This window comes from Marmota flaviventris, chromosome 10 (genome assembly GCF_047511675.1).
Source record: "Marmota flaviventris isolate mMarFla1 chromosome 10, mMarFla1.hap1, whole genome shotgun sequence".
Lineage (NCBI taxonomy): Eukaryota > Metazoa > Chordata > Mammalia > Rodentia > Sciuridae > Marmota > Marmota flaviventris.
This window is the reverse complement of record NC_092507.1, coordinates 56,240,207-56,265,698: the sequence shown is the minus strand read 5'-3', so window position 1 is coordinate 56,265,698 and position 25,492 is coordinate 56,240,207. Positions and strand designations below refer to the sequence as shown.

At 38.0% G+C, this 25,492-nt stretch overlaps 1 protein-coding gene across 2 annotated transcripts; it reads left to right on the top strand.

Annotated features, from left to right (window-relative positions):
- The first annotated feature begins 842 nt into the window (after positions 1-842).
- Rpe65 (retinoid isomerohydrolase RPE65) lies at positions 843-20,935 on the top strand. 2 transcript variants are annotated; one of them, XM_027949543.3, is made up of 14 exons: positions 843-853; positions 2,725-2,807; positions 4,471-4,621; positions 6,042-6,149; positions 6,248-6,389; positions 9,631-9,778; positions 10,939-11,020; positions 11,253-11,385; positions 11,491-11,630; positions 12,263-12,392; positions 19,151-19,265; positions 19,362-19,456; positions 19,563-19,674; positions 20,784-20,935. In XM_027949543.3, exons 1-14 carry the CDS (start codon positions 843-845, stop codon positions 20,933-20,935), a joined length of 1,602 nt encoding a protein of 533 aa, XP_027805344.1. The 2 variants fall into 2 exon arrangements, with proteins under 2 accessions (XP_027805344.1, XP_071474846.1); XM_071618745.1 differs by lacking the exon at positions 6,042-6,149.
- Positions 20,936-25,492: the final 4,557 nt, after the last annotated feature.

Here is a 25,492-nt window from a genome sequence, read left to right as displayed (position 1 = left end):
CTAATAATAACAGGGGCTTAATATGAGAATGGAAATGTGAATGAAATAGTTCTATATACTCTCTGAGCACAGAAAACACACCAACAGACAGGAAGCTAGGATGAAGAACAGGCAAACTTCAGTAAGGACATGAAGAATTTTACCCTCAGTGAAAGGACATAGGCAGAGTCCTCAGCCTCATTGGAAAATTTTAAGCACTGAAAGGTACCAATAAAGTAGCCAGAGAGGGTTCGAGTTGTTACAATGTGCTTCCATAACACTCCATACTTCTCCACTCCTAGTACTACCCAAACTTTATTAACTGGTTTATTAGTTCCCTGTTACTCTTACAGAGTTTTCAGATCTATGGAGAGAGGGACAGTACCAATATCCATCCAGTCTGCAGGTGACGTGTTATGGATTTTTTTAAATAAATGAGTGAATAAATAAATGAAGGAGGTAAAGATGAAGGCACAGAAGTGGTAGAGGGTGTGGGCATCAGAGAAGGGTGCCAGGTTCCAGTGGGGTGACTCAGATCAGCTCAGGTCCCATGCTGGCCACTCCCACACAGTTCCTTTCTTTCCAATCCACTTCTCATTCTCCTTGGGAAGGATCGAGGACTCTGGAAAACAGCCAAGAAACTGTTATGGGAACAGCAAGCCCAAATAATGCTCAGGCATCAGGAGGATCTGAGCACTGAAAGCCACTTCTGTTCCCCCTCCTTCAGCGGAGGGGCGGAGAAGGGTTCCCAAAGCCATAACTCCTTTTAGGGGGATTTAGAGGCATACAAAAGCCCCTGGCTGAGGACTTGCTCCCTCATTCCTCAGTCGGTGCCAGAACTCTTGATCCCGCACTGGGAGAAAATGTCTATCCAGTAAGTATCTTGGGAGTTTTTTTTTTTTAATACCTTAGCAATGGCATTATATGGTGATGAAGAGCTTGTAACAAGATGACACTGGTTCGTGACCTGTTTAAAGAAAACCCTTGGGTCATGATGCAGGAATTTTTCTGTATCAAAGTAAATATACAGGATTTTGGTGAGGTTTGTGTGGCAGACCGGGGCTTGGAAGCACTATAAGCATGAGGATTTCAGGCAGACTTGGGTTCCACTTCTTTTAGAGTCATTTACTAGCTGTGTGTCTGTGGGCAAATCACTTAACATTTTAAAGTTTAAACTACTTAACTTATTAAAGGTTTTCTATATGTGAAATGAGTATAACAATAATACTTACCTCATTGTGTTATGAATGAGCTAGGACCATACAAAGTTCTTCTTATGATATGTGGTACAAAGTAAATGCTTATTTAAAAAGTGGTTCTAATTAGGAAGTCTGATGAGAGCTCCCACTCCAAGAAATCATAACATGGAGGCAAACATAGGCTGTAGGAATCAAGCAAAAATACAGAATCATTTGATCTGACTAGTTCTAGAAAAATACTATAGATCTCGAGGATTGGTAAAGAATTAGAAGATGAGAAGAAATGATAGTATAATATGGATAAAGGAAAGAGGATGAGGTATCTGACCTTAAATGCTGTTGTCTCCCAATCTGTAGGAGCCAGAGGAACGAGTCTCCCCATGAGGCCAGAAAGTCAATGATCCATTCAGCAGAGAGTGTCAATAGGGCAGGGTAATTCTTTTCTTTTTTTTTTTTTATTCTTTTTAGTTATACATATAATCAATTAGTTATACAGTATAATCAATTTTGATGTAATTATAAAAACATGGAATATATCTTATTCTAATTAGGACCTCATTCTTGTAGATAAACATGATGGTGGAGTATTCATGCATACATAGAAAAATTATGTCAGATTCATTTCACTATCTTTTCTTTTCCTATACTCCCTTCCTTCCCTTCATTCCCCTTTGTCTATCTAATCTACTGAATTTCTGTTCTTTTCCTTCCCCAACCCATTGTGAGTTAGCTTCCACATATCAGAGAAAACATTTGACCTTGGCTTTTGGGGACTGGCTTATTCCACATAGCATTATAGTCTCCAGATCTATCTATTTACTGATAAATGTCATAATTTAATTCTTCTTTATGGCTGAGTAATATGGAATATTGTGTATATATATATATACCACATTTTCTCTATCCATTTTATCTGTTGAAGGGCACATAGGTTGGTTCATTAGCTTGGCTATTGTAGATTGAGCTGCTGTAAACACTGATGTAGCTGTGTCACTCTAGTATACTGATTTTAAATCCTTTGGGTATATACCGAGTGCGATAGCTGGATAAAATAGTGGTTTCATTGTTACAAGTTTTTTGAGGAATTTCCATACTACTTTCCAGAAAGGTTGCATGAATTTGCATTCCTACCAGCAATGTATGAATGTAATTTTCCCACATACTCACCAAATTTATTGTTACTGCATTCTTGATATTTAAGGCAGGGCAATTCTTAAGAAAGGTTTTGTATAGGATCAAAGTTCAGGAAGATAAGTGATACAGCAGATTTGTTGATTTGTCTTCAGAAATATAGGAAAACTGCAGATGACAGAATTGAGTCCCCTGTGACCAACTGACTTGAAAGGAGGAGCACTGAGCAGGGCCCCCCTTCTCTCCCTGAGTATGTCTCTCTCTCCACAAGCCCCAAGTGCTCCTTGCCAGATTGGCAGTAGCACATTGGCATGGAGCTGAGGCGCCTTCTCTCTTGGAGTGTTGCCTCTGTCTCCCTGGACTCTCTTCTTGAAGTATCAATATGAGCTTCTTCCTCATTGTTCTACCATTTCAGAGTGGAACACCCGGCTGGTGGCTACAAGAAGCTATTTGAAACTGTGGAGGAACTGTCCTCACCGCTCACAGCTCACGTGACAGGTTGGTAACTACTGTGAAGCCATGGTGTTTGCTGTGAGGTGTCTCTTCTCTGGCTTCCTATTCATTGGCACTGTCAGAACTGGCTTCCTCTCTGGGCTACAGGAAAGGAAAGCTGGAGGTTTAGGGTTTGTTTGTTTTTTTTTTTTTTTCCCAAGAACACATTTCCTCTCATTTACCCTTACTTTACTTCTCTGATATAGAGAAGTACTACCTAACTGGAATTCCTTGAGAACCTGGACTACACCTCTCTCATCTTCAAGTCGACAGAGCCCATCTCAGTGCCTGGCACATAGTAATCCCCTATAAATAAAGTCTCTTGCTGGAGGGTTTGTGTGAGTGAGGGCCTTGTGACAAATGTCTGGGAATATTACATTAAAGGATAGTGGGTTTCATGCCAATTTGGTTCGTTTGGGGACAGGCAGGTATAGGTATAGTCACAGCTCTATTATTTCACCATCTGTAAATCCTAAAAAAATTACCTAAAACTTCTGAATCTCCCTCACCTACCAAAATCCAAAAATTCCTTCATGGGGATGTTGGGATTAAATGAGGTAATATAAATAGAATGACTAACCCAAATCAGATACAAAGTGATCAATAGGTGGTAGTTATTTTCACTATCACCATCTTTGTCCAAAGACTCCATGTGATCCATATAGTCTCCTTGCTCAGTATTTTACAGGAAGGGTCAATGCCTGGGCAAAGCTCTTTCCTCCTCTTTAGAACAGATGAGGCAAATGATCTTTCTCCACTTGATTCTGATGCTAACGATCTAGGCATTAGTAATCAAAACTTAGTATCATGCTTTTAAGTAATCCATGCCTTCTTTTCAAGTTTTAATCCCATATCAGGTAAACTGCTGAGACTGATATATAGGGAATAATCTATTTGTTTAAAAAAAAATCCTAGTGGAAATTGAGCAAACACTGTACTTTTAAAAGGGTAATAGGACATAAACCTCACTGTGCAAGCAGAAAGTCCTTAAGGGCTATTATAGAAACCCTTCATTTTGCAGAAAAGGAAACTGGGGCCAGTGAAGGCATGCAGCACATCCTGCACCAAAATCCAGGTCCTGACACTCAGCCCTATGCAATTTCTGCCACAGCAGGTCAACTTTCATCTGGACAGCAGTTCATACCCTCAACAGGATGGAATCCTACATTAAAACAAACAAACAAACAAAAAAACAGTATCCCTATTGTTTCATTTAGATATTTCTTCTGTACACACACCTTTCTTAATGACCTGATCCCAACTCCTAATCCATTCTGTTATCCTTTAATCTGCCCCCATGCATTAAGAAATTTGTGTTAAAAGTAAGAGGGCAGAAAAGTAAACAGACTGGTACCTGGGGGAGTTTTTTAAGTGGAGAATCCCATTCACCTCAAGATGCTTTCCCTTCACTCCTTCTAGCCTCTTCTCCTAACTCTGGGGCATTGACAAGTTTTCCACCACCATGTCTCCTAGCAAAAGGGAGATTCCAGTCAGCAGACACCTTCTAAGTGTTATCTGGCACGAGGGCTAGGAGGGAAAGTCACTGCCAACTTCGTCCAGCAGAGGCTGTCCAATCAGGCTGCTAGTGCCATTACTCCAATTTAGAAGGGTCAAACCCAGCCCCAGGGCAGGAACAGGAAGCTAAGTTCTGTGTTTCACTTCATTACAGGCAGGATCCCTGTCTGGCTCACCGGCAGTCTCCTTCGATGTGGGCCAGGACTCTTTGAAGTTGGATCTGAGCCATTTTACCACCTGTTTGACGGGCAAGCCCTCCTGCACAAGTTTGACTTTAAAGAAGGACATGTCACATACCACAGAAGGTAAGAGAGAACAGGGTCCCAGCCTTTTCCTAGCAGTGGGACCTCAGTCACGTGCCTTTTAACCTTCTGAACCAGTAGGGGACCTCTATACCCACTTACTTCTCAGAATCTACCTAGATCAGGTGTCTACAGAGACACCTGGGACTACCATGAGATAATGAAGAAGTTAGGAACTAGAGGTCTGGGATGGTACACACCCGTCTTCAAGTCCTGTACCTACCAGGCACCACTTGCCTTGATAGGTGACCTCTAGCAAGATGTTGACCCTAATTCTCGGTTTTTTCATCTATAAAATGAGGAAAATAATACCATCTACTTGACAGGTTCATTACAAGGATTAAAGGAGTCCTTTGTGACCGCCCCCCCCCCACTCCTGTTTCTAGGAAGCACACGGTCAACACAAAAGTCACTGTGATGGTTATTATTATTATTATTGGGCCATTAGTTATGTTGATTCCTTTCCTGTTATAATCAGAAAGTACTAGAGTGACACAAAGGAGGGAAGGACCAAAGATTTCATCAGGGGCCCAGGAAGAGTAGTTTTTTTAAAAACATGAAGTTATTGCTAAAAGGCTTGAAAGTCTAAGCCAGCATTCCAGCAAGTCCCCCTGGCACAACAAGAAACACCTTGTCCTGTTTAATTATTCAGGCCTCTTAGTGACTTTATCGATCACCACAGATTTCAGGCATTTTGAAGAAACATCAAAAGGAAGCGTAACTAGAGACTTGAATTAGTCAGGATACCTTGGACAGTATTAGAAAAGAAACAGTTTATACCAAGCAAAACTTTAGCTATGAGAGCAAATTCTGGAGTTGAAATAAAGCTTTCATATGCCTTCTAAAGACCTCATTCCTCTTTACAAAAGTGCAAAAATCAGATTTTAATTGGCTCTTCACATGAGAAATCCTAGGCAACCCTTGCCAGCTAGCCTTGGATATGGTTCAGCAGATCCGCCTGCTCATTGAATTCAAGAATACCTACGTTCAAAAGTACCACAAAATAAATTCTAAAATTGAATAAAAACACAGGAAGGATAGGTCCGTTGATAGGTTACAGGCTACGGGAAGCCAGAGTACTATGTGAATTTCCCATGGGGTCAAGGGATGTGAGATGGAAAGCCCACTTTGTCCAACTCTGACCAACTAGAGTTGCAACCTAGCTAGGTCACATATACCAATCACTTAACTTCTCTGAACCTCAATTTCCTCATCTGTCATTGTAAAGTTTAAAAGACTAAATTTAACCTCAGGGCATGATATTATCTCTTTCCCTGGGGTCACTCCAAGACAGAGAACTGACAATACTCTTCATTCTTCATGTGATGGCTTTACCATTCTGAATTGATGAAGGCACACTGAATGACCATTCTAAGTGGCACTTGGACTGTGTTGATCCTCTCCTTGTCTCCATGTTCTCCAGGTTCATCCGCACTGATGCCTACGTACGTGCAATGACTGAGAAAAGGATCGTCATAACAGAGTTTGGCACCTGTGCTTTCCCAGACCCCTGCAAGAATATATTCTCCAGGTCTCTGAGACTGCATGTTATTAAAAACATTTTACATCAGCCCTTTTTCTCTTACGACTTGAAAGTTGTTGAACTGAATAATTCATTTGTTTCTGCAGGTTTTTTTCCTACTTTAGAGGAGTGGAGGTTACCGACAATGCCCTTGTAAATGTCTACCCTGTGGGGGAAGATTACTATGCCTGCACAGAGACCAACTTTATTACAAAGATTAATCCAGAGACCTTAGAGACAATTAAGCAGGTAGGACATAGTGCTCAGGTATGTTGCTCAGGAGTTTAGAATGTGGAACTTGGAATTAAATCAACTGTGCAATTTGATGGAAAGAACATGAGAGCGAGATCAAATTTCAAATCCTTGCTTTGTCACCAACTACCAGCTATGTGATATAGGACACACTTTGTTTCTTCCTCTGCAATATTTTAAACATTTATATGGATTGGAGGAAAATCATATAAAATGCCTAATATATTCATTCATTTTTTTTTCATTTGTATACAAATATTCATTAAGGGCTCTCCTTGTGCCAGAACTTTTGCCAGATACAAGAGATATATCAATGTGTATACCAACATGATTCCTGAACTTCAAGGCTTTTACAGGCTATCATGGAACTTGAACCTACTGGGTGTTCAAAAATGTATAGCTATTAATATTGAAACCTTGCTTTCTGTGGTTCTAGAAAAATAGGTTGCACTAATTTGCTTCTTATTGTAGACATTTCTTATTAAAAATAATGCTGTATCTTAAATACCATAGATATATATCAGTCATATTAGAAGGTAACATTTTTTTCTGAGAATTTGGGCAATTTCAATGCAATATTCCTTAAAACAGACTCACAATTTCAACCAATATTTATTGACACCAACTTGCCAAGCAGCATTCTTGCCCTGAGGAAGCTTAACATCTAGATGAGGAAATCAAGCAAGAATACAAATTATAATAGACATCAAATGTGATGAGTCCTTTAAGAAAAGAAAAACTTTGTAAGAATGAACAGATAAGAAATTATTTCTGGCAGTAGTTGAGGATCTGAGCAAGGACAGATCAAGCAGGGGTCAAAGAATTTGCATTTGAGCTACAATCTAAAGGCAAGTACAGGTCCTGTGAATTTAGAGAAAGGACAATCTGGATGGAATTGTAACATGAGGGAAGGCACAGAGGTGGGAAAATAAGGGACATGTCCAAAAGTAATCTCTTTGGGCTAGAATTGCAGTGTTTCTCAGTGGGGGCACTAGCAGCACTGGGCAGGAGGTGACTCATCCTGTAGGGGCTCTCCTATGCATCATAGGGGTTTGGTGTCCCCGACCTATCCACTAAATGCCAGTCATGTCCTCAATCACTGCTCAAACCCAAAATGCCTGTGACATTTCTAGATCTCCCAGTAGGGGGCAACAACACTCCCATACCAGAGCTACTCATCTAGAATATGTAACGTCAAGGAGAACAGGATAGGGTGAAACTAAAAGCTTGAATAACACACTAAAAAATTGGAATCAGTTGCTTAGCTAATGAAAAACTACTGAAAGTCTTAACTCAAAGAAGTGGCATAAATAGAGCTGTACTTTAGGATGTTTAATTGAGAAGCTACATGTGGGCTGAATGGGAGAGTAAAAGAAATACATATACCAGCTAGGAGATCAGTAATGGAATTCAAGACTACAGATAACAATAAAGTTCTCTGTATTTCAGAAAGCTAGGAGAAAGGATTTAGAATACCTTCACATAAAGAAATGATAGATGTTAGAGGAGATAGATATGTTTAAACTGATTTAAACATTAGACATTATATACACATATTGTAATATCACATGGCACCCCACTAATATGTACAATTTTTATGCTTTTATATATCTGCTAAAAGTAAATTTAATAATTGAAAATATCAGAGCTACAAATGCAGTGGTAACAGAAAGGAAAAAATAGCCCCAACACTGAGTCTCAATATCACATACTGATCTATAATTCTTGACAGACATACTTACTGCAACTTGACATATATTCCCAAAGCTACTGGGAGTATAAAGAGCTCTTTCCTGTTGATTCGTGTATAACCCTGTTCAAGTTTGTGTGGATCATTTAGAAAAGAAGTGAAGTTGAGTTTCTAAAAGATGAATTTGCTCTGAAATGAATCCATATTCCCATTACATAGTACTTTAATTGGAAATGTAGAAGCAAAGATATGTCTCCAGAAAACTTTGTTATAGGTCCCATTGTGCATACCACTGTACCCTGGCTTCACATAAAAACATAATTTGAAAATTGTTATTTATTATAACTGACATAACCTCCCAACTAGTCAGTACTTTTGCCTCCAGCTGATGTCCTTAAGTATAATTTCCTTACTGCAGCAGAAGCCTTTGCTCTGAAATGCAAACATTCATGTGTTACTCAATCTAGGGCCCCCATGGTTTCAGAGGAAAAGTCCAAATGAGGAGGTGCTGGCCACTCTCACCTCTCCTCTTCCGTTCACTCCTTCACACCAGCCATGCTGCATAACCTGGTAATGCCCAGAGAGCATATGCATTTCACAATTCTATGCCTTCACATTAGGATTCTTGCTTCCTAACACATACATCTTACTTTGCCTGGTTAACTTCTACTCACCATCAAGAATTAACTGGGGGCTAATAGGAAGCTTGGGAAGCTGCCTAATCCCCCAGTCTGGGTTACATAGCATTTCTCTGCAGGTACTGTGTCGCACTCACTGTCCTTTATGAAAGCTTATTGGTCTAATGCAGTGCTGTCCAACAGAACTTTCTATAATGATGGAAATGTTCTCTGATCACATTTTCCAATGCTAATGAACACTTTAAGTGTGGCTAATGTGACTGAGGAGCTAAATTTGAAATTTTATCTAATTATAATTTACATTTAAATTGCTACACATAACTACTGGCTATCATATTGACAGGATAGGTCTAGACCAAAGTTCTTAAAAGTAAGGATCTTCTGTTTTCCTAGATCCTGGCACAGTGCCTGGCATGCTAGATAAATCCCAAAGTTCCTTTCAGTTCCAAATACATATGTTGAACACACTGGGCTTGGTATTTAGGTTGTCCCATGCCAAACTGTAATTTTTCTTATGAAAAATTATCAAACAGCAATAATTTTACACAATTCAATATAGTACAATTAAAGACATATAAAGAAGTCACAGGCCTCAAGTTTATCATTGTTAAAGATCAAGGTGTAGTTGCAAAAAGAAACTCACAAGAGCACTGTATGGTCTACATCAAGGAATGAACACAGTCATAGAACTCCAGATTTCAGAGTCCATGTGGGGGTCAGAGGAGAGTTTTGCACTAATGGTGGGACTTCAGGCAAAGCTGAAAGAGGGTTGGATCCAGAAAGATGAAAAGAAAGACAAAGTGCACTTATATCAAGGGTGCAAGGGGTTAATGATGGGATGAGACCTAGGGACAAAGGTGTGATCCTCTTTCTCTTAACATGAATGGTGTTTTTTTTCTCCTTCCCATAGGTTGACCTTTGCAACTATGTCTCAGTCAACGGAGCCACTGCTCACCCCCACATTGAAAGTGATGGAACTGTTTACAACATTGGTAATTGCTTTGGGAAAAACTTTTCAATTGCCTACAATATTGTAAAGATTCCTCCACTGCAAGCAGGTGAGTTTATCAGTTTTTCTTTTTCTGAAAATATGTATCTACATTGTGGAAAAAACTACTGGAAATATGGGATGTTAAATTTCTCTCAAACTAAAAAATTGCTCTCATCCCTATATATCAGGATACTAATGCTCAAAGGTACTACAGCAAGAGGTGACAACTTGAAATCGCAGAAAGCAAGTGGTCGAGTTCTCTTCCATGGTGTTTCATCATCTAGTGTACATGTGGATTTATCATATACAATTTAGATTCAAATTCAGCAAACATGTATTGAGCAATTATTCATGGGCCAAGCAAATTTTAAATTAAATAAACATATATGTGTGTGTGTGTGTGTGTGTGTGTGTGTGTGTGTGTGTATATATATATATATATATATATATATATATATATATATATATATATACTATTTTGTGTTTAATTCCCCAAACTAAAAACAAGTCTAGAAAAAGATTTAAAGTAGGACACTCAAAAATTCTCCATTCAACTTCCATTCATTATCAGGTCCAATGACAATCCTCTCAATGATAGACTTGGATTCATGTAAAATTTTGTTTGGTATGTCTTAGTATGGTTCTTAAAGTGGAGGCTACAGACCAGCAGCATCAACTGGAAATTTGCTAGAAATAGAAATCTTAAGCCCCACTTCAAGCAGATTGAATGAGACATTTTTGGAGAAGGACCTGCAGTCAGAATTTCAGGAAGTCATTTATGTGCTTTTCTGATGCACGTTAAGGTTTGAAGACCACTAACTTGGTAGTAAATGAACTTTAATGTGCATAAGAATTATATAGGATTGTGGACATAAACCCATCTACGTTGTAATTTAGGCATCTTAAGATGTCATAAAAGGCGTTTTGACCATACCAAAATTTTGCCTCTGACTTAAAACCCACCTCCATTTGTCATGGAATGTGACTCCATAACACTCTTCCACAGACATACTGGAGTGTACTTTTCCAAATCTGCTGCTATTTGGATTTTCCTGGGTGATTGCAGCTTCATGTGAAATTTCCTAAGAGATGACAATGACTGAGAAAAACCTCTGAATTCAATATCTGAAAATGTATTTCTTTGCTTGTATAAGCTGTTCTAAATGGTTTGTATTTTTTTTTAAATAAGAGGCTCTTCCAAAGCCTTTTAAAATCACTTTATTTCAGACAAGGAAGATCCAATAAGCAAGTCAGAGATCGTTGTACAATTCCCCTGCAGTGACCGATTCAAGCCATCTTACGTCCATAGGTAACTTGAAGGCCTGCCATGAATCTTCAGGAAAACTCAAGTTTAAAGATCTACTTTGCCTACCTTTGATACCAATCCTGATCACAATGTTTTCTTGCAGAAAATTAAATTTAAACATAATTAATTTCATGTAGGCATTGTTGATTCATGTAGCTAAGCATACCTTGTGTACACATATTTCTTTGTGCATTGAGACTCAGCCCATTAATTCACAAGCCTATTTCCTTTTCAGTTTTGGTCTGACCCCCAATTACATCGTTTTTGTGGAGACACCAGTCAAAATTAACTTGTTCAAGTTCCTTTCTTCATGGAGTCTTTGGGGAGCCAACTACATGGACTGTTTTGAGTCCAATGAAACCATGGGGGTAAGTCTGATCTATTTATCACATTGCTGATGCTGAAGAAGGTGTTTCATAATGTACACTTCTCTCCTTTCTAAATGCATCAAAATAGTTTCTTTACTTTTCAAGGTTTGGCTTCATATTGCTGACAAAAAAAGAAGAAAGTACCTTAATAATAAATATAGAACCTCTTCCTTCAACCTCTTCCATCACATCAACACCTATGAAGACAGTGGGTTTCTGATTGTGGACCTCTGTTGCTGGAAAGGGTAAGAGAGGATATTGGGTAAATGTTCCATCTCCAGCAGCTTCTGGACCATAAGGGGCTCTTGGAGAGATGTTGGTTTCAATGTTCAACCCAAATCACATCTCACAAAGCAAGAGATATGCAGAAGTCACAAGGTGTAATTGAAAAAGCAGTATGGAGTTTAAGTAATTAGAAATACACACCAGGGGTCAGTGACTGAAGACAAACTAGGTCCATGTATCAGACCTAAAAATAAAAGGTTCTGTGACCTGAGACATGAACTTAAACTTTCTTAAACCCAACAAGATCTCTAAGGAGCCCTGAACACTACTCACTCTGAGATTGGGAGAAAGAAACACTTTTTTTTTTTTTTCAAATTAGCCAAATTACTAAAAACATAATAGCTCCTAAAGACACAAATATAGTGTTGACAGAGAAGCAGAATAGAAAGTATTCGAGGCTGCTGCTTTTAAAACATAACCACAAGACAGGTTTCTCTTTTTTCACCCAGCATGGGCTAGAGGAAAGGCCTCTAATACACCTGTGTCATTAGCAGTGGTGTTGTAGAATGAAGAACGTGCGCTTTTAAGAGTCAGGAATCATCTCTCTAAAATTATTTATAACTGTGTTCATGATTGACTTCCTGTCTTGCAGATTTGAATTCGTCTATAATTACTTATATTTAGCTAATTTACGTGAGAACTGGGAAGAGGTAAAAAAAAATGCCAGAAAGGCTCCTCAACCAGAAGTTAGAAGATATGTACTGCCTTTGAATATCGACAAGGTAACCTTCTTCCCCACAGATGTCAGATATAACCAGGATGCTTCATCTCTCTAACAAATGTTGTCTGGCTTCATGTTTATATATATGGTATTGAAATTTCAGATCTGGAAAGAACTTTAAAAGTAAACTGATTAAGCTCCCCTCATTTTTCAAACAAGGAAACTGAAGCTCAGAAAAGTGATCTGACTTAGCACAAGCCAACTGCAGCACAGCCAGGACAAAAACCAGGTTCCGTGATTCTAAATCTGCTGCTCTTTCAGTTACAAAATCCTTTTAAAAATATACTGTCTCAGTGAATAGTGGAGACCTGTTGGTATCTAGGATCCTTTGTCAACAGCATACTTGAAATAATTTGAAATTTTGGAGCAATGAAGTATCAAAAAATACCTTTATAGGGTAATCAGTGAATTATTTTGGTTTTCTATTAATGTGAAAATATCACTAGAGGACAAAAATCATTAATAGCATTAGACTGCTGTAGGGAAGTTCAAACTTATCCTCTGAAGGTTTGGTAACTGAAACAAACTGATAATAGATTAGCAAGAGAACAGGCATGCAATTTTTTTTAAATATCTTAATTTTTTAGTTGTAGTTGGACACAATACATTTATTTTATTTATTTATTTTTATGTGGTGCTGAGGATCGAACCCAGGGCCTCGCACGTGCTAGACAAGTGCTCTACCGCTTAGCCACAATCCCAGCCCCTGCAGGCATGCAAATTTATTAATTTGTATGTACATGCTCTATAAAATATGAAATTCAAAGCAGGTCCTGGTGGTTAAGATTCAAAAACCCTCTTCATAGTAGAGAGGAAGTGGGGGGCTATAGGCATGTGTGGAGAAGAAAAAACGATTTTTAGGGGAAATGATTGAGACTCTAGGACAGACAATGGCCAGAAACAAAGTTCTTCTAGGTCCCAGGTCTGGTATTTGATTTTCAGTTTTTCTGTGATACTAGTTTAATCTTCCCGGTGAAACGGAATTTCACCGAGAAGATTTAAGGCAATTGCTTTCCTCTTTGCTGGATTGGGTCTTTAGGTAGAAAAGAGAACTTTGCCCTGCATTTGCAGCTTCCCAGAAGCTCTGTTTGAAGACTGCAGTGGCATATTTTGGTATGTTGTTTTCTGAGCCCCAACACAGTCATCTCTTTTTCTTCCCTGTATTCACTACCTATCTTTTTAGAATAATCTGAGTTATAACCAGAATTTTTAATGTGAAAAAAGGTAAATTCATAAAAAATATAACTTTCACGTATAAATACATGAACATACATTCTCCTTTATGTCTATGTGCTTTCTAGTTGCACAAAAGGAGTTGAGGCAGCTGTGTGAAAGGTAAATCTTTGAACCAAAGGCTTATATCAGATGTAGTGGAAAAGAAACCCAATTTAGAACCAGATGCTACTGCTCTTAAGCAGGCTTAAAAGCTCTTTAAGGAATAAGAACGTGCAAGAGGTTAAGGTTAGACACTACTGTAGGCAAAAGAGTTTCTACAAAGTCAAGGAGGAGTTTAAAAAGCAAGACCTAATATGAAAATGTTACATGGTCTCTGGAGCTGGTTCATTAGGAGCCTAAGGGAGAGGGTATCAGCCATAGATTATCAGAAAGATGGGCTGGAGTGATAGTATAAGGGGCTTTATAAGCCTTTTGATGATTTTTAAATGAAAAGGGGCAGTTGAAATTTTGTTTTGTTTTGTTTTGTTTTTGTTTGCTACCAGAGATTGAACCCAGGAGTGCTTAACCATTGAGTCACATCAGCAGCCTTTTTTGTATTTCTTTATTTTGAGACAGGGTCCTGCAAAATTGCTTAGAGCCTCATTAAGTTGCTGAGGCTGGCTTTGAACTTATGACCTTCCTGCCTCAGACTCCTGAGCTGCTGGGGTTACAGGTGTGCACCACCATGCCTGGCCCCATTGTTGTATTTTAAATGTTAGGGATGCATATGACATGACGGGGTGTATGTTTCCTAAAGGTCCCCCTGGCACATCATGGAGCACAGATGTGACAGTGGAGAGACTAGCATAAATACAATGGAGCACATAAGAGACAATGAATACCTGAATAAAAGAAATGGAAACTGAGAGACAAAGGAAAGTATAAAGTTGAGAAATATGTAGGAAGTGGAATCCACAAGAGTTAATATCAAGTTATATGTGAAGGAATTTGGAATAACTTTCAGATTTCTTCCCAGAGCAATTAGATGAATGATGGTACAATTCACTGAATTAGAAACATAGAAGTAGCAGGAGCTGGTTGCAAGAAATAGAGTAAGATTTATTTTATAATGCCTAGTTAGAAATACCTAATGGTCATCTCAGCAGAAATGCTCAATAGGCAATTGACATACAGAGATCCAGAGGTTCAGAACATGGATCCTGGTGGGCCACCAGTCAATCAACAAGGCACCCAAGCGCTTTTGCTTTTCCCTGAGGAACCACAATTCCTGCATACAGCTGAATGCTCATAAACATTTATCAAAAGAATGGGCCAGTTGATTTGGGGAAACTTATTTTACTACTAATGGTAAAAATCACAATCATCTTTAAATTAAGAAAATAAAAGAAGATCATTTAAGTAGCCACATTCAAAAATGAGGAAAAAGGAGGGTTGGTCATCACTGGTTGACCATCATGAGTCATCATTAGTTTGCATTTTACTGGACAGGTAATGGGAAGACAGTGAAGGTTTTTGAACAGAAGAAAAGCTGATAGTTACTGGTATTGAAATGAAGATCAAATATATAACAATAGATGAGACTGCTACAAGGGAGGAAATCACACTTTAGAATAGGTTTTCTAAAAGAAACATAAAAAGCTTGTTTACTTTTAAAATAGGGAATTTGGTAGCTAGCAAACACCGAGAAGAAAAATAGCCAAACACAGTAGCTTAAGAAATAACCATATGCACAAAGTAGTAGAAAAAAAGATGCCAGAAAAAGAGCCACAAGAGAGCCCTAATTACCACTAAGAAAGGGAAATGCCAAATAGGAGAGGGCAGGAGAGGGGTTTAAGAGAACTATAAGCTACAGACAGATGGAAAAGAATGAAAACTATAAATGCTTGATTTGGTGATTTCCAAAGGAATAAAGCAAGAGAGGTAGACATCAAGTTTCAGGAGCAGCAGGTGGTTAGAATGTGGGAGCAGTACTGAGTCTACACTTTTAAAAGTTTGGTAATGAAAGGAAATACAAAAAGCCCATTAATTAAAAGGAGAGATAACAACAGATCAAAGGAAGGAAGAGAGGCTGAGAGCATAAAATGAATGAAGTTTTTATCTAATAATTAAGATAATGGTGATATCTTTAAAATATATCTTTATTATTTTTGAAAAGCTGTAGGATAGAGTCTCCGTAGTAAGACTGCTGAGTCAAAGGGTAAAGGTATCTATGGGGATAAATGAAGTCACTGAAGGGAAGATCTGGTTTGTTGAGGAAGACAAAGTTGATATTACAGATTTCTTATAATAAAAAGCAAATTTAGTAATAGACTAAAAAGATACAACACTAAAATAAGTCAGCTTAAAACCATGTAAATAATAGGTTTGACAGACCTTTGTTCTTACTATACACAGGTAAATAAGTATATCAGCTATACACACTCTTCTCCCCAACATCACCACTAAGTGCCTTGAGATCCCATTTCACAACATCTACTTCCCTATTTGATCATCACTTCCTTCTCCTGAAAATCTTCCACTATTTACTCGTAATCCATAATCCATTTCTAGAAATTCCCTTTTTCCTTTCCTCAGAATGTTCCCTCCACACTCTTTAACTAAAATCTGGCTTGTTCTCTAGGACACAAGAGCAACTTTTAGGGGTGGCACTTTCTCCTCTGCATAAAGAGAGCAGAGGAGAATAGGACAGCACTTGTTCCACTGGGCCTGAAGTTGAATTAGGTGTTCTTGTTCCTGTTGGCTGTTTGCATACCATTGTTTCCTCCATCCACTCTCAAAATCCCCATCATTTCAGCTATTCTGGTAGCCAAGTGACATGTACATAAACCCATACATACAATCCTCATTATTGTCTTTGACTAGCTGCCACTTCCTCTCCTTCCTGGCTCAGTGTCACTGTCTTCCCAATTCTATGCCTGTCCCTTAATTCTTGGTGATTTCAGTCTGCACACTGCAGCTGATTCTTCTGACAACCTGACCTCTTAGTTGCTTGACCTCTCCACTGATGTTATCTTTATCTCACCATTCACTCCCCAAAGTCGTGCTCTTGACCTTGCCATTGACTATGATTGTGTTCCATCTATGATCTGTTTCATGCAAGACATACTCATATCTTTTGTCTATTAATTCACTTGCCCTACTGCAACTTCTGCCATGAGCTTCCAATCCAGTGAACACAGTACTTTCTCATTATCACTCACTCCCTTAAAGGACTTGCCTTCCTCCTCACTCAAGTTGAATTCCATGGTCAATAATTATGACCAAGCCCTTAGATAGAATCTCATTTCTTTTGCTTCTTTCCTGTTTATCAAACTTATGTACCCAAATCACAACCCTAATTAAGTTGGAATATCCACCCACTCCATGTTTGTACATCACAGTACAAACTTAAATGCTGCAAACACACAATCACATTGAGTGTTCCAATTTTAAATGTATTACCACAAACCTGACTGCCACATTTCCCAACTTCACTTACTGTCTTATTTTGCTAGTTAAATATTCCACATCCTCCTCTGTTCAAACTTTTATCACCTCCCACCTCCCACCTCCACACTCAACTGTGGATGACGATTGTGCTTCCTATTCCTCTGAACAAAGAAATCAGAAAAGAACCATAGACTCTTGCTACCATATCTACCCACCAGCATCTGCACTCATATACTGAATTATCCATCTTCCTAACCAGAGCTAATCTCCCCATATCCCCTCACCCACTCAGGGACATGCTCCCCTCTCTCCTAGATCATCTCTTCCCTATGACTTCAATTGATCACTCCATCAAGCTCTTACAAAATCCTTCTCTTGACTACGTTTTCCCCAACCAGCTACCCACATGTTCCTCCTCTTGTAGGAGGCACCAGGATTCAATCCTCTATCCCCCTACCATCTATCTGTGTATTCAGTTCCTTTCAAAGACTAATGCTTTAAAGTATCCTACTTTTATATTTCCTACCTTTTCTTATACTTAAGGTTTTTAAAACCTATTTCCAACTCCACATCTCCATCTCCAGATTGGATATCCATTAGGCATCTCAGGATTATTAAGACAAGACTTGAACTTCTCATCTTCTCCCACCTACAGTAGTCATGACCTTTGTTGTGACAACACCAGCCTTTAATTGTTCAGGTCAGATGCCATGGTGTTAGGCTTGACAGCTCTCTTCCTTTGATATTCTCTCCATGAGGAAATCCCCTTGACTCCATCTCCCATGTCTCACGGACTCCAGTGCTACCAGCCTAGCTAGAACCATGGCTTTCTTTGGACTAGATTACTCTCAAGACAAACAGATTTTCCTGATACCTCTCTTGCATCTCCATTAATCCCAGGGTAAGATTCAACAGAATAGCCAAAGTTATTCTTTTAAAAATAAATCACAGCATGTTGCTCCTCTGCTCAGAAACTTCCAATGGCTTCCCATTACTCATTTATAGAGAAAGGCCAAGTCCTCATACCAACCTGTACGCCTCTACACAGTGTGGTCCCATCACTCATCTGCATACTCTTCTTTTTTCTCTCCCCCTTGCTCAGTCAGTTGCTGCACACTGGCCTCTTCGATGCTACTCAAGTACATTCAGGCCCTTCCCAGGCCTTGCACCATTTGTTTTCTCTGCTTGGATGCACTGCTAATTTCCTCATCTTCTAAGAGTTTTGTGTCAAATGCCACTTCAGCAAAGAGGCCTACCCTGACCACCTGTTAAAATTTCAGCCTCATGGAACCTTTATACTTCTGACCCTGCTTCTTCTACTCTTTGCACCCCACAGTCATGATATATTATGCACTTTACTTATTAAGTACATTTATTCATTTATTGTTAATCTTCTTTAAATAGGAGTTTCATGAGAGACAGGGACTTTACCCTCTGAAATATCCCAAATGCCTAGAATAGATTTTATAATCAAGTACTAAAAGCATATACACAAGTAAACATATAATTACATATTTGATGAAAGTATTAATAAATTAATATATTGTTAGAAAAAGCTCATGGTATTCATTGTTTTCATGAAATAATCTGAAATGTTTGCATGTAAGTGTTGGGGGGTACTCACACATATTTACATGATCTAAGAGCTCTCAAAAACCACGTGGGCCTCTTTCTTTCTTTCTTCTTTCTGCCCCCCTCCTTATGGCAACATAACCGCATGGAGTTTTTCATAAAACCAAAAGGTATCCTAACTATAAAATAGATAAATACTCTTTCATCCCACAGGCAGTCGACATCTTTGCCGGTCTGCAGAAAATATAATTTACTTATTTATCCATGTTTTTTTTGCAGAGGTCCTTCCTTGGAGTCTTAAATTTTCTTTGAAGGCAGGCTCATTCTACAAAATGAGAATAATTCTACAAAATATTGAGGGCCTATGAGGTTCTGTGACTTCTCCAGCGGCCCCTGGCTGGTGCCTGGCACAAGCACAACTGCTTGCCCACACAGCCCAGGCTCCCTCATCTAGTTTTCTACATTGCTCTTTCCTGAACATTGACCTGAGGAAAAAAACAGGAGATAAAACGGAAGTCTGCACATATGGCTGTTCCAGAGTTGCTTCCTGCTCACTGAGGTTTCTGTTATCTTCTTTCTCAGGCTGACACAGGCAAGAATTTGATCACACTCCCCAACACAACAGCCACAGCGATTCTGTGCAGCGATGAGACCATCTGGCTGGAACCTGAGGTTCTCTTCTCAGGGCCTCGCCAAGGTAAGTTGATCTCGAGAACCCCTCACTCAGAAAAGAGCAAATGTTCCGCTCAGAGAGATGAACTCAGTGTTCCTAAGTGTGTGCTCTATTTTGTAGCATTTGAGTTTCCTCAGATCAATTACCAGAAGTACGGTGGGAAACCTTATACGTACGCCTATGGACTTGGCTTGAATCACTTTGTTCCAGACAGGGTAATTAATGCATCTTTCTAATATTGGAACAGTGAGTTGAGTCATATGCTAGGCAAATAAAGCATATTGACGGATTGATCAGTTGATTTTTCTTTCTTACAAGCAGCTCTGTAAGCTGAACGTCAAAACTAAAGAAATTTGGGTATGGCAAGAGCCAGATTCCTATCCATCAGAACCCATCTTTGTTTCTCACCCAGAGGCCTTGGAAGAAGATGATGGTAATGAAAGAAATGAATATATCTGAACCCTCTTCTGATCAGAGTTCTGGGAGTTAAGTCGTTATGAGAAGAGTTAGGTTGATTATTCTCTAATGTTTAAAAATGATCCTGATACTAGGAAGGGACAATCCTGAAGAATTTAAACATAATCACACATGAATTTCATCTCATGATCAAATCTTGTTGATTACTAATGGAAAAATGCTGAAGCATTATTTGGTATCTTGTTTGGGGCATCAGTGTCTGCTCTAGATGCAGGAAAGGGGAAGAAAGGAGCCAGGCAGCAGGAATTCCATCTGGGTATTCACTCCCTCCTCACCAAGATACATTTCTGAAAAGAAATTGTGTTCTAGGAAGGGAAGCAGAGTTTTCCAGCAGATAAAGAGAATGAGAGTACAGCTCTATGACTCTAGTTTGGATTTTTCTTTTAGTAAACTGGGGCTAGAAAAGATCTAGCCACCGCCTATAAAAGAGCAACTCCATTACCAAGTATTAGTCTTAGTTAGCCATTAATTAGCAAGGACAGAGAGATAGATAACGCTCTCTGGAATTAAAATATGGGAAATCACAAAGAAATTACATAAATAATTGTTGAGCCATTTCATGCTAAATAATTATATATATGTAATATATAATATTATATATATACAAATATATATGTCCCATTCAGTCAAAAGTACAAAAAGGCTTATTCTCCTTTTGTTGGAAGGAAGTCAGCATCCACATAGATGTTGGGAATTATGGCTATAATATACCTTATTGCTTTTAGTCTTTTAATATGTTCTTCACTTGATCATTACAATTTTTCTCAGTCCACTCATTTAATAAGTACTTAATGAGCACTTACTATGATCTAGTCATTGTAGTAGGATATTGGGAAATAGCTGTGAGCAAGACAGACGTGATCACTCCCTTCTTGGAGCTTATAATTCAAGAAGGAAAAGTTTTAAAGACCCCTTCAGGTGGTCAGAGAAGCAAGTGGTAAAAGAAAACAAAAAGTATGATTTTCTTTGTCAGTATAATACCTCTGATTTTATTTCAATTACATGTAATCCATGGTCCTAGGTTCTTTTAAATTTAAAACTGCCTTATGCACTTCTGATTAACAGGTGTAGTTCTGAGTGTGGTGGTGAGCCCCGGGGCAGGACAAAAGCCTGCATACCTCCTGATTCTGAATGCCAAGGATTTGAGTGAAGTTGCCAGGGCTGAAGTGGAGATTAATATCCCTGTTACCTTTCACGGACTGTTCAAAAAATCCTGAGCATATTCTAGCAAGATGTGTTTATGGTGACAAAACTAAGAAAACTAGCTTCAGTTCTGCAATCAAATTTGTTCAATTTTAGCCTGCTATATGTTGTGTTTTTAACTTGCACATGCACATAATTGTTCAATGTCTTATAGAAGATTTCTGACCAATCTCTTTTTAAAAAAGTATTTTCTTGATAAAATAGACCATAACTGAAAAATTCTTTTAATATTTAGCAATCAAATAAGACATTAATGTGGACTTATTAAACTGATTTTTGTTCCTATATAAAAGATAATTTTAGCTATCTGCTCTAATGTTGTTTTTTTAACATTTAAAACCCAAAGTCTTCTACATACCTTATTTGTATGTAGCTTTGCTGAGTCAAGGCAAAAAGGCTTAATTACTAAAGTCAAACCAAACTTTCCAGGGACTATCATTTAAGAGTACATAGCAATTGCTTTGCATAAATGTAACTGCTTAAAGATCCTTAATGAACTTTAATCTCTGTGTTCAATTTTTTTTTCAATTCCATGCTTAATTCCATTAAATATTGGCAGTTGCTACCACTTCTGATTTTGCAATGAAAAAACCTATGTCTCAGTGACTGCAACCTCTCAATCAAATAACATCTCAGAGATTAAGTTATATATTTCAAGCTTATTTATGTCAACACAAATACATTTAGTAGTGACTAATTTTTTTAAATCAGCATAAAATACAAATATCAAGTTAAAATTTGAGTGTGGGATAATATTGAGGGATATATTATGTTGCCTCTTCTTTTTCATTATATTTAAGCACTGTGCAATCATCTGATGGAAGGCAGAGAAAAAAATTAACTAACTTTCAAGTATTAACACATTTTAAGCACTTTGTATTTAAGCACTTTGTATTGCTCTCTTCTGTGCTATAGATCACAAGAAAAAATAGATAGTGGCAAGCAAATTATATTCTATATCTTAATCCTTGTATCTATTTTATGCCCACAAGCATTACATATTATCATATTTAAAATGATCAGCATCATGCTTGACTAGGTAAAAAATAGCTTGAAGGAACAGATTTACCAGGGCACTTCAGTCATACACTTGATTTCTTTATTTAGATAAGATGAAAACTCATTTTTTAAATTTTAAATACCTATTGAAATATACTTCTCAAAGCAAATCTAAATATAGAAATAAAATTTATAAAGTAAAATTGCATAGTGCTCCTCTAAATTCAGTTACTATTAAGATTTGAGTTCTGGTCTTTTCATCTTTTTATCCCTACAGATTTTTAATATAATTATTATTTGTCTGTGGATAATTTAGAAAGAAATAAAAATATCAAAAAAAGAAAAGGGAAAATGCCAGAGAATTATGTAGAGCATTCACGGTAAATAAACATCAATCCAGTGCTTTGTGCCCCTAGACAGCACATGAATAGAATTTCACAAAGAAAGGTATTTCTCTATTTATTTAAAAATGCAAAAAATAAATACTAAAAAATTGCTAAGTTTTAGACTTCAAGTCTGAATTTAAGAGAATTCCTAAAACTGTCACTTACTTCACTTGCCAATCACTCACTCCTTGGCTTTTTCCCATTCATTCTCCATGAAGCAAGAGTCACAATTCAGGGTATCCACATCTCCCCCTATAGTAAGATCCCCTTCTGAGATGACTACAGTATGAAGGAGGGACAGAGGCAGATTTGACTAAAGTATCATTCTATCAAGAGCATTTCACTAAAGTTGGAATTCTCCATCACCATCGTTGCTAATATTGTAGCAAGAGAGCTTAGGATCTGCTTTATAAATCCAAAGATGGAATGTGAGCTTTAAAAACTTCAATCAGAATGAGGAAGATTTAAGTCAAGCAGAAAAGGTTAACTTATAAATTCAAACTGAATAAATTAAGGAAACTTCTTTCAAAGAAAATGCCATCCATCTGGGTGATTGAGAGAACTATGTCCCATATAAAAACAAATAAATCTGTTTTAAGGGAAAAAAGTTCAACTGAATTAATGTAAATCAACCTGCTAATAAATAGCTATTTTTAAAATAACAAGCTATTTAGAGTCTTATAGCTAAGGGGAAAAAGAATAAAACTTTGGCATAATTAATCAAAAGGTAATTTAACTGATAACTACCTCATGGCAAACAATATAGACAGAGTCTCTGTACTATGTTCTAAAGGAGAAAATACCAACTGACATCAAAGGGAAACTATCTTCCAAAAATTCTGTGTCAGTATGACTTCATCAGCCCACAGTCCAGTTTAAGAATAAAATGTTTTCTTCTTTCAGCCTGAGAGGAAGAGTGTAGGCACATCTCCCAAGGAACACCAGATCTGCTAAATCTCTGTCTCAGTGGGAAAATAAACTCTGAAAAACAGGATAAAAGAAGCTCACACTACTGTGTACTAAGCACTTTTGTTCTTATTGCTACATTCAACATGGTGCTGTCTTCACTATTTTAAATATGAGACAGAGCTGGGTATGGTGGTTCACACTTGTAATCCTAGTGACTCTGAAGGCTGAAGCAGGAGGATCACAAGTTCAAAGCCAGCCTCAACAACTTAGTGAAACCCTAAGCAACTTAGTGAGACTCTGTCTCAAAATAAAATTAAAAAGGGTTGTGAATGTGGCTTAGTGGTTAAAGTGGTTAAGCATCCCTGAGGTTTAATCCCCAGTTAAAAAAAAAATGAGAAAGAAATGCCAAGTTACTTTCCTAAAGAGTAATAAAACTTAGACTGAACTGTATGTTGAAATGAAAAGCTTTCTGCCTGAAAATTTGGTTTCTGATGCCACTGAAATATTCCTAATGATTTCAATTTTCTCTTCAAATAAAACCATGATCATTCTACTAAGTAATCAAGTCTGAGCATAAATAAAATTTGTGATGATTTGCTAACTCCTACCAGTTATTATTGGTTCAAAATATTTCTTGAAAAATAGTTACCATGTTCCAAGTACTTATTATGCTTGGGATTCCACCATTTCATCTCTATAGAGCCCTCCCTGTGTGTGGGCTTGGTAATCCTATTTTGCAGAAGAGAAAAATGAAACTCAACAAAATTAAATAACTTGGCCAAGTTTTCACACAGAACTGAGATCCCTACTCCAAATACCATCTGTCTCTGTTGGATACTGTGAAAAACTAGCTAAGGTAATTCACAGCTTCTGCCTTCCAGCACTACCTTCCTATTGATGCCATTTTAAGAGGTTGGGTATATGGTTTGGACATGAGTTGTCTCCTCAAACTTCTGTATTAATGCAGGAGATGAAATGATTAAATTATGAGACATATAACCCATTCAGTGGATTAATACATTTGAGGAATCAGTATTTGAATCGATTTCTGGGTGGTAACTGTAGGCAAGTGCAGTGTGTGGAAAAAATGAGGATTACTGGGAAAGTGGCCTTGGGGATTAAATATTTCTTTCCTGGCTCCTTGCACTCTCTCTGCTTCCTGGATGTCATGAGCTGAGCAAATTTCCATGGACACATCCTTCCACCATGATGTTCTGCCTCACCTCAGGCCATTGACCAAACCTTTGAACCCCTAAATTGTCCTTGTCAGGTGTCTTGCTCACACTGACAAAAGACTAACAACACTGGGTTTTTCAAAGTAGCTGTGAAAATGCAAGTGCCATGCAAAAATCAATATGGAAAGGCTGGAGATGTAGCTCAGTGGTAGATACCATGTCTGGTATGACAAGGCCCTAGGTTCAATCCCAATACCACAAAAAAAAAAACCCCACAAACACAAACACAAAACAGAGTCCCCCAATTTGTTTCCAAAGGAGCAGCAAGGAAGAGAGTATTCAGTGTGAAGTTATAACACCATATTGGCCCCATGAAACCCCCCTGAAACTCACAAAAGCAAATCCTCTGAAAATTGTTGGTCCAAGAAAATTGAATTCAGTAATTGATAAGTATAACTGCCATAAAATATACCAAAAGCTATATGACTTAACATAATTAAATGAATTATATCACAGTTTTAGAGGCAAGACATCTGAAGTCAGGGTGTCAGTAGGGCCATATTTCCTCTGAAACCTGTACAGGAAGCCTTTCATGCCTTTTCCTTGCTTCTGGTGGCCCTATGTGTTCTTTGGCCTGTGGCAGAAAAACTCTGATCCTCTGTCTTCAGACAGCATTCTCCCTGTGTGTCTTCTCAATGTCTTCCCTCTGTGCATGTGTATCTCAGTGTCCACAATTCCCCTTTGATAAGAGCACTAGTCATACTGGGTTAGTGCCTACCTCAAGACATCATTTTAACTTGATTTTTTTATACAGACCCTGTTTCCAAATAAGATCATGTTCTGAGGTACTAGGTGTTAAGTCTTCAACATAAATGAAGATACAATTTTATTCACAGCAACAAGAACTAAGGAAAACATTGGCCTGGCATTGGAGAAAAGAAAAAAATGTGAAAATTATAGCAAAACTTTGCCAAGAAATTTTTTTAAAAATCACAAACAAAAAGACACCTCTAAGAACCAGTGCCCTTGAACATTAGAGGCATAAATCTGCTCTGTATAATGATAATAAATCTTAGCTTCCCTTGCAGCTATGTGTAACTTC

Coding starts and splice junctions, on each gene's coding strand:
- Rpe65 (XM_027949543.3), top strand. Junction 2,808..4,470: donor GCTCACAGCTCACGTGACAG/GTTGGTAACTAC, acceptor ACTTCATTACAG/GCAGGATCCCTGTCTGGCTC. Junction 12,393..19,150: donor TGCCTTTGAATATCGACAAG/GTAACCTTCTTC, acceptor CTTCTTTCTCAG/GCTGACACAGGCAAGAATTT.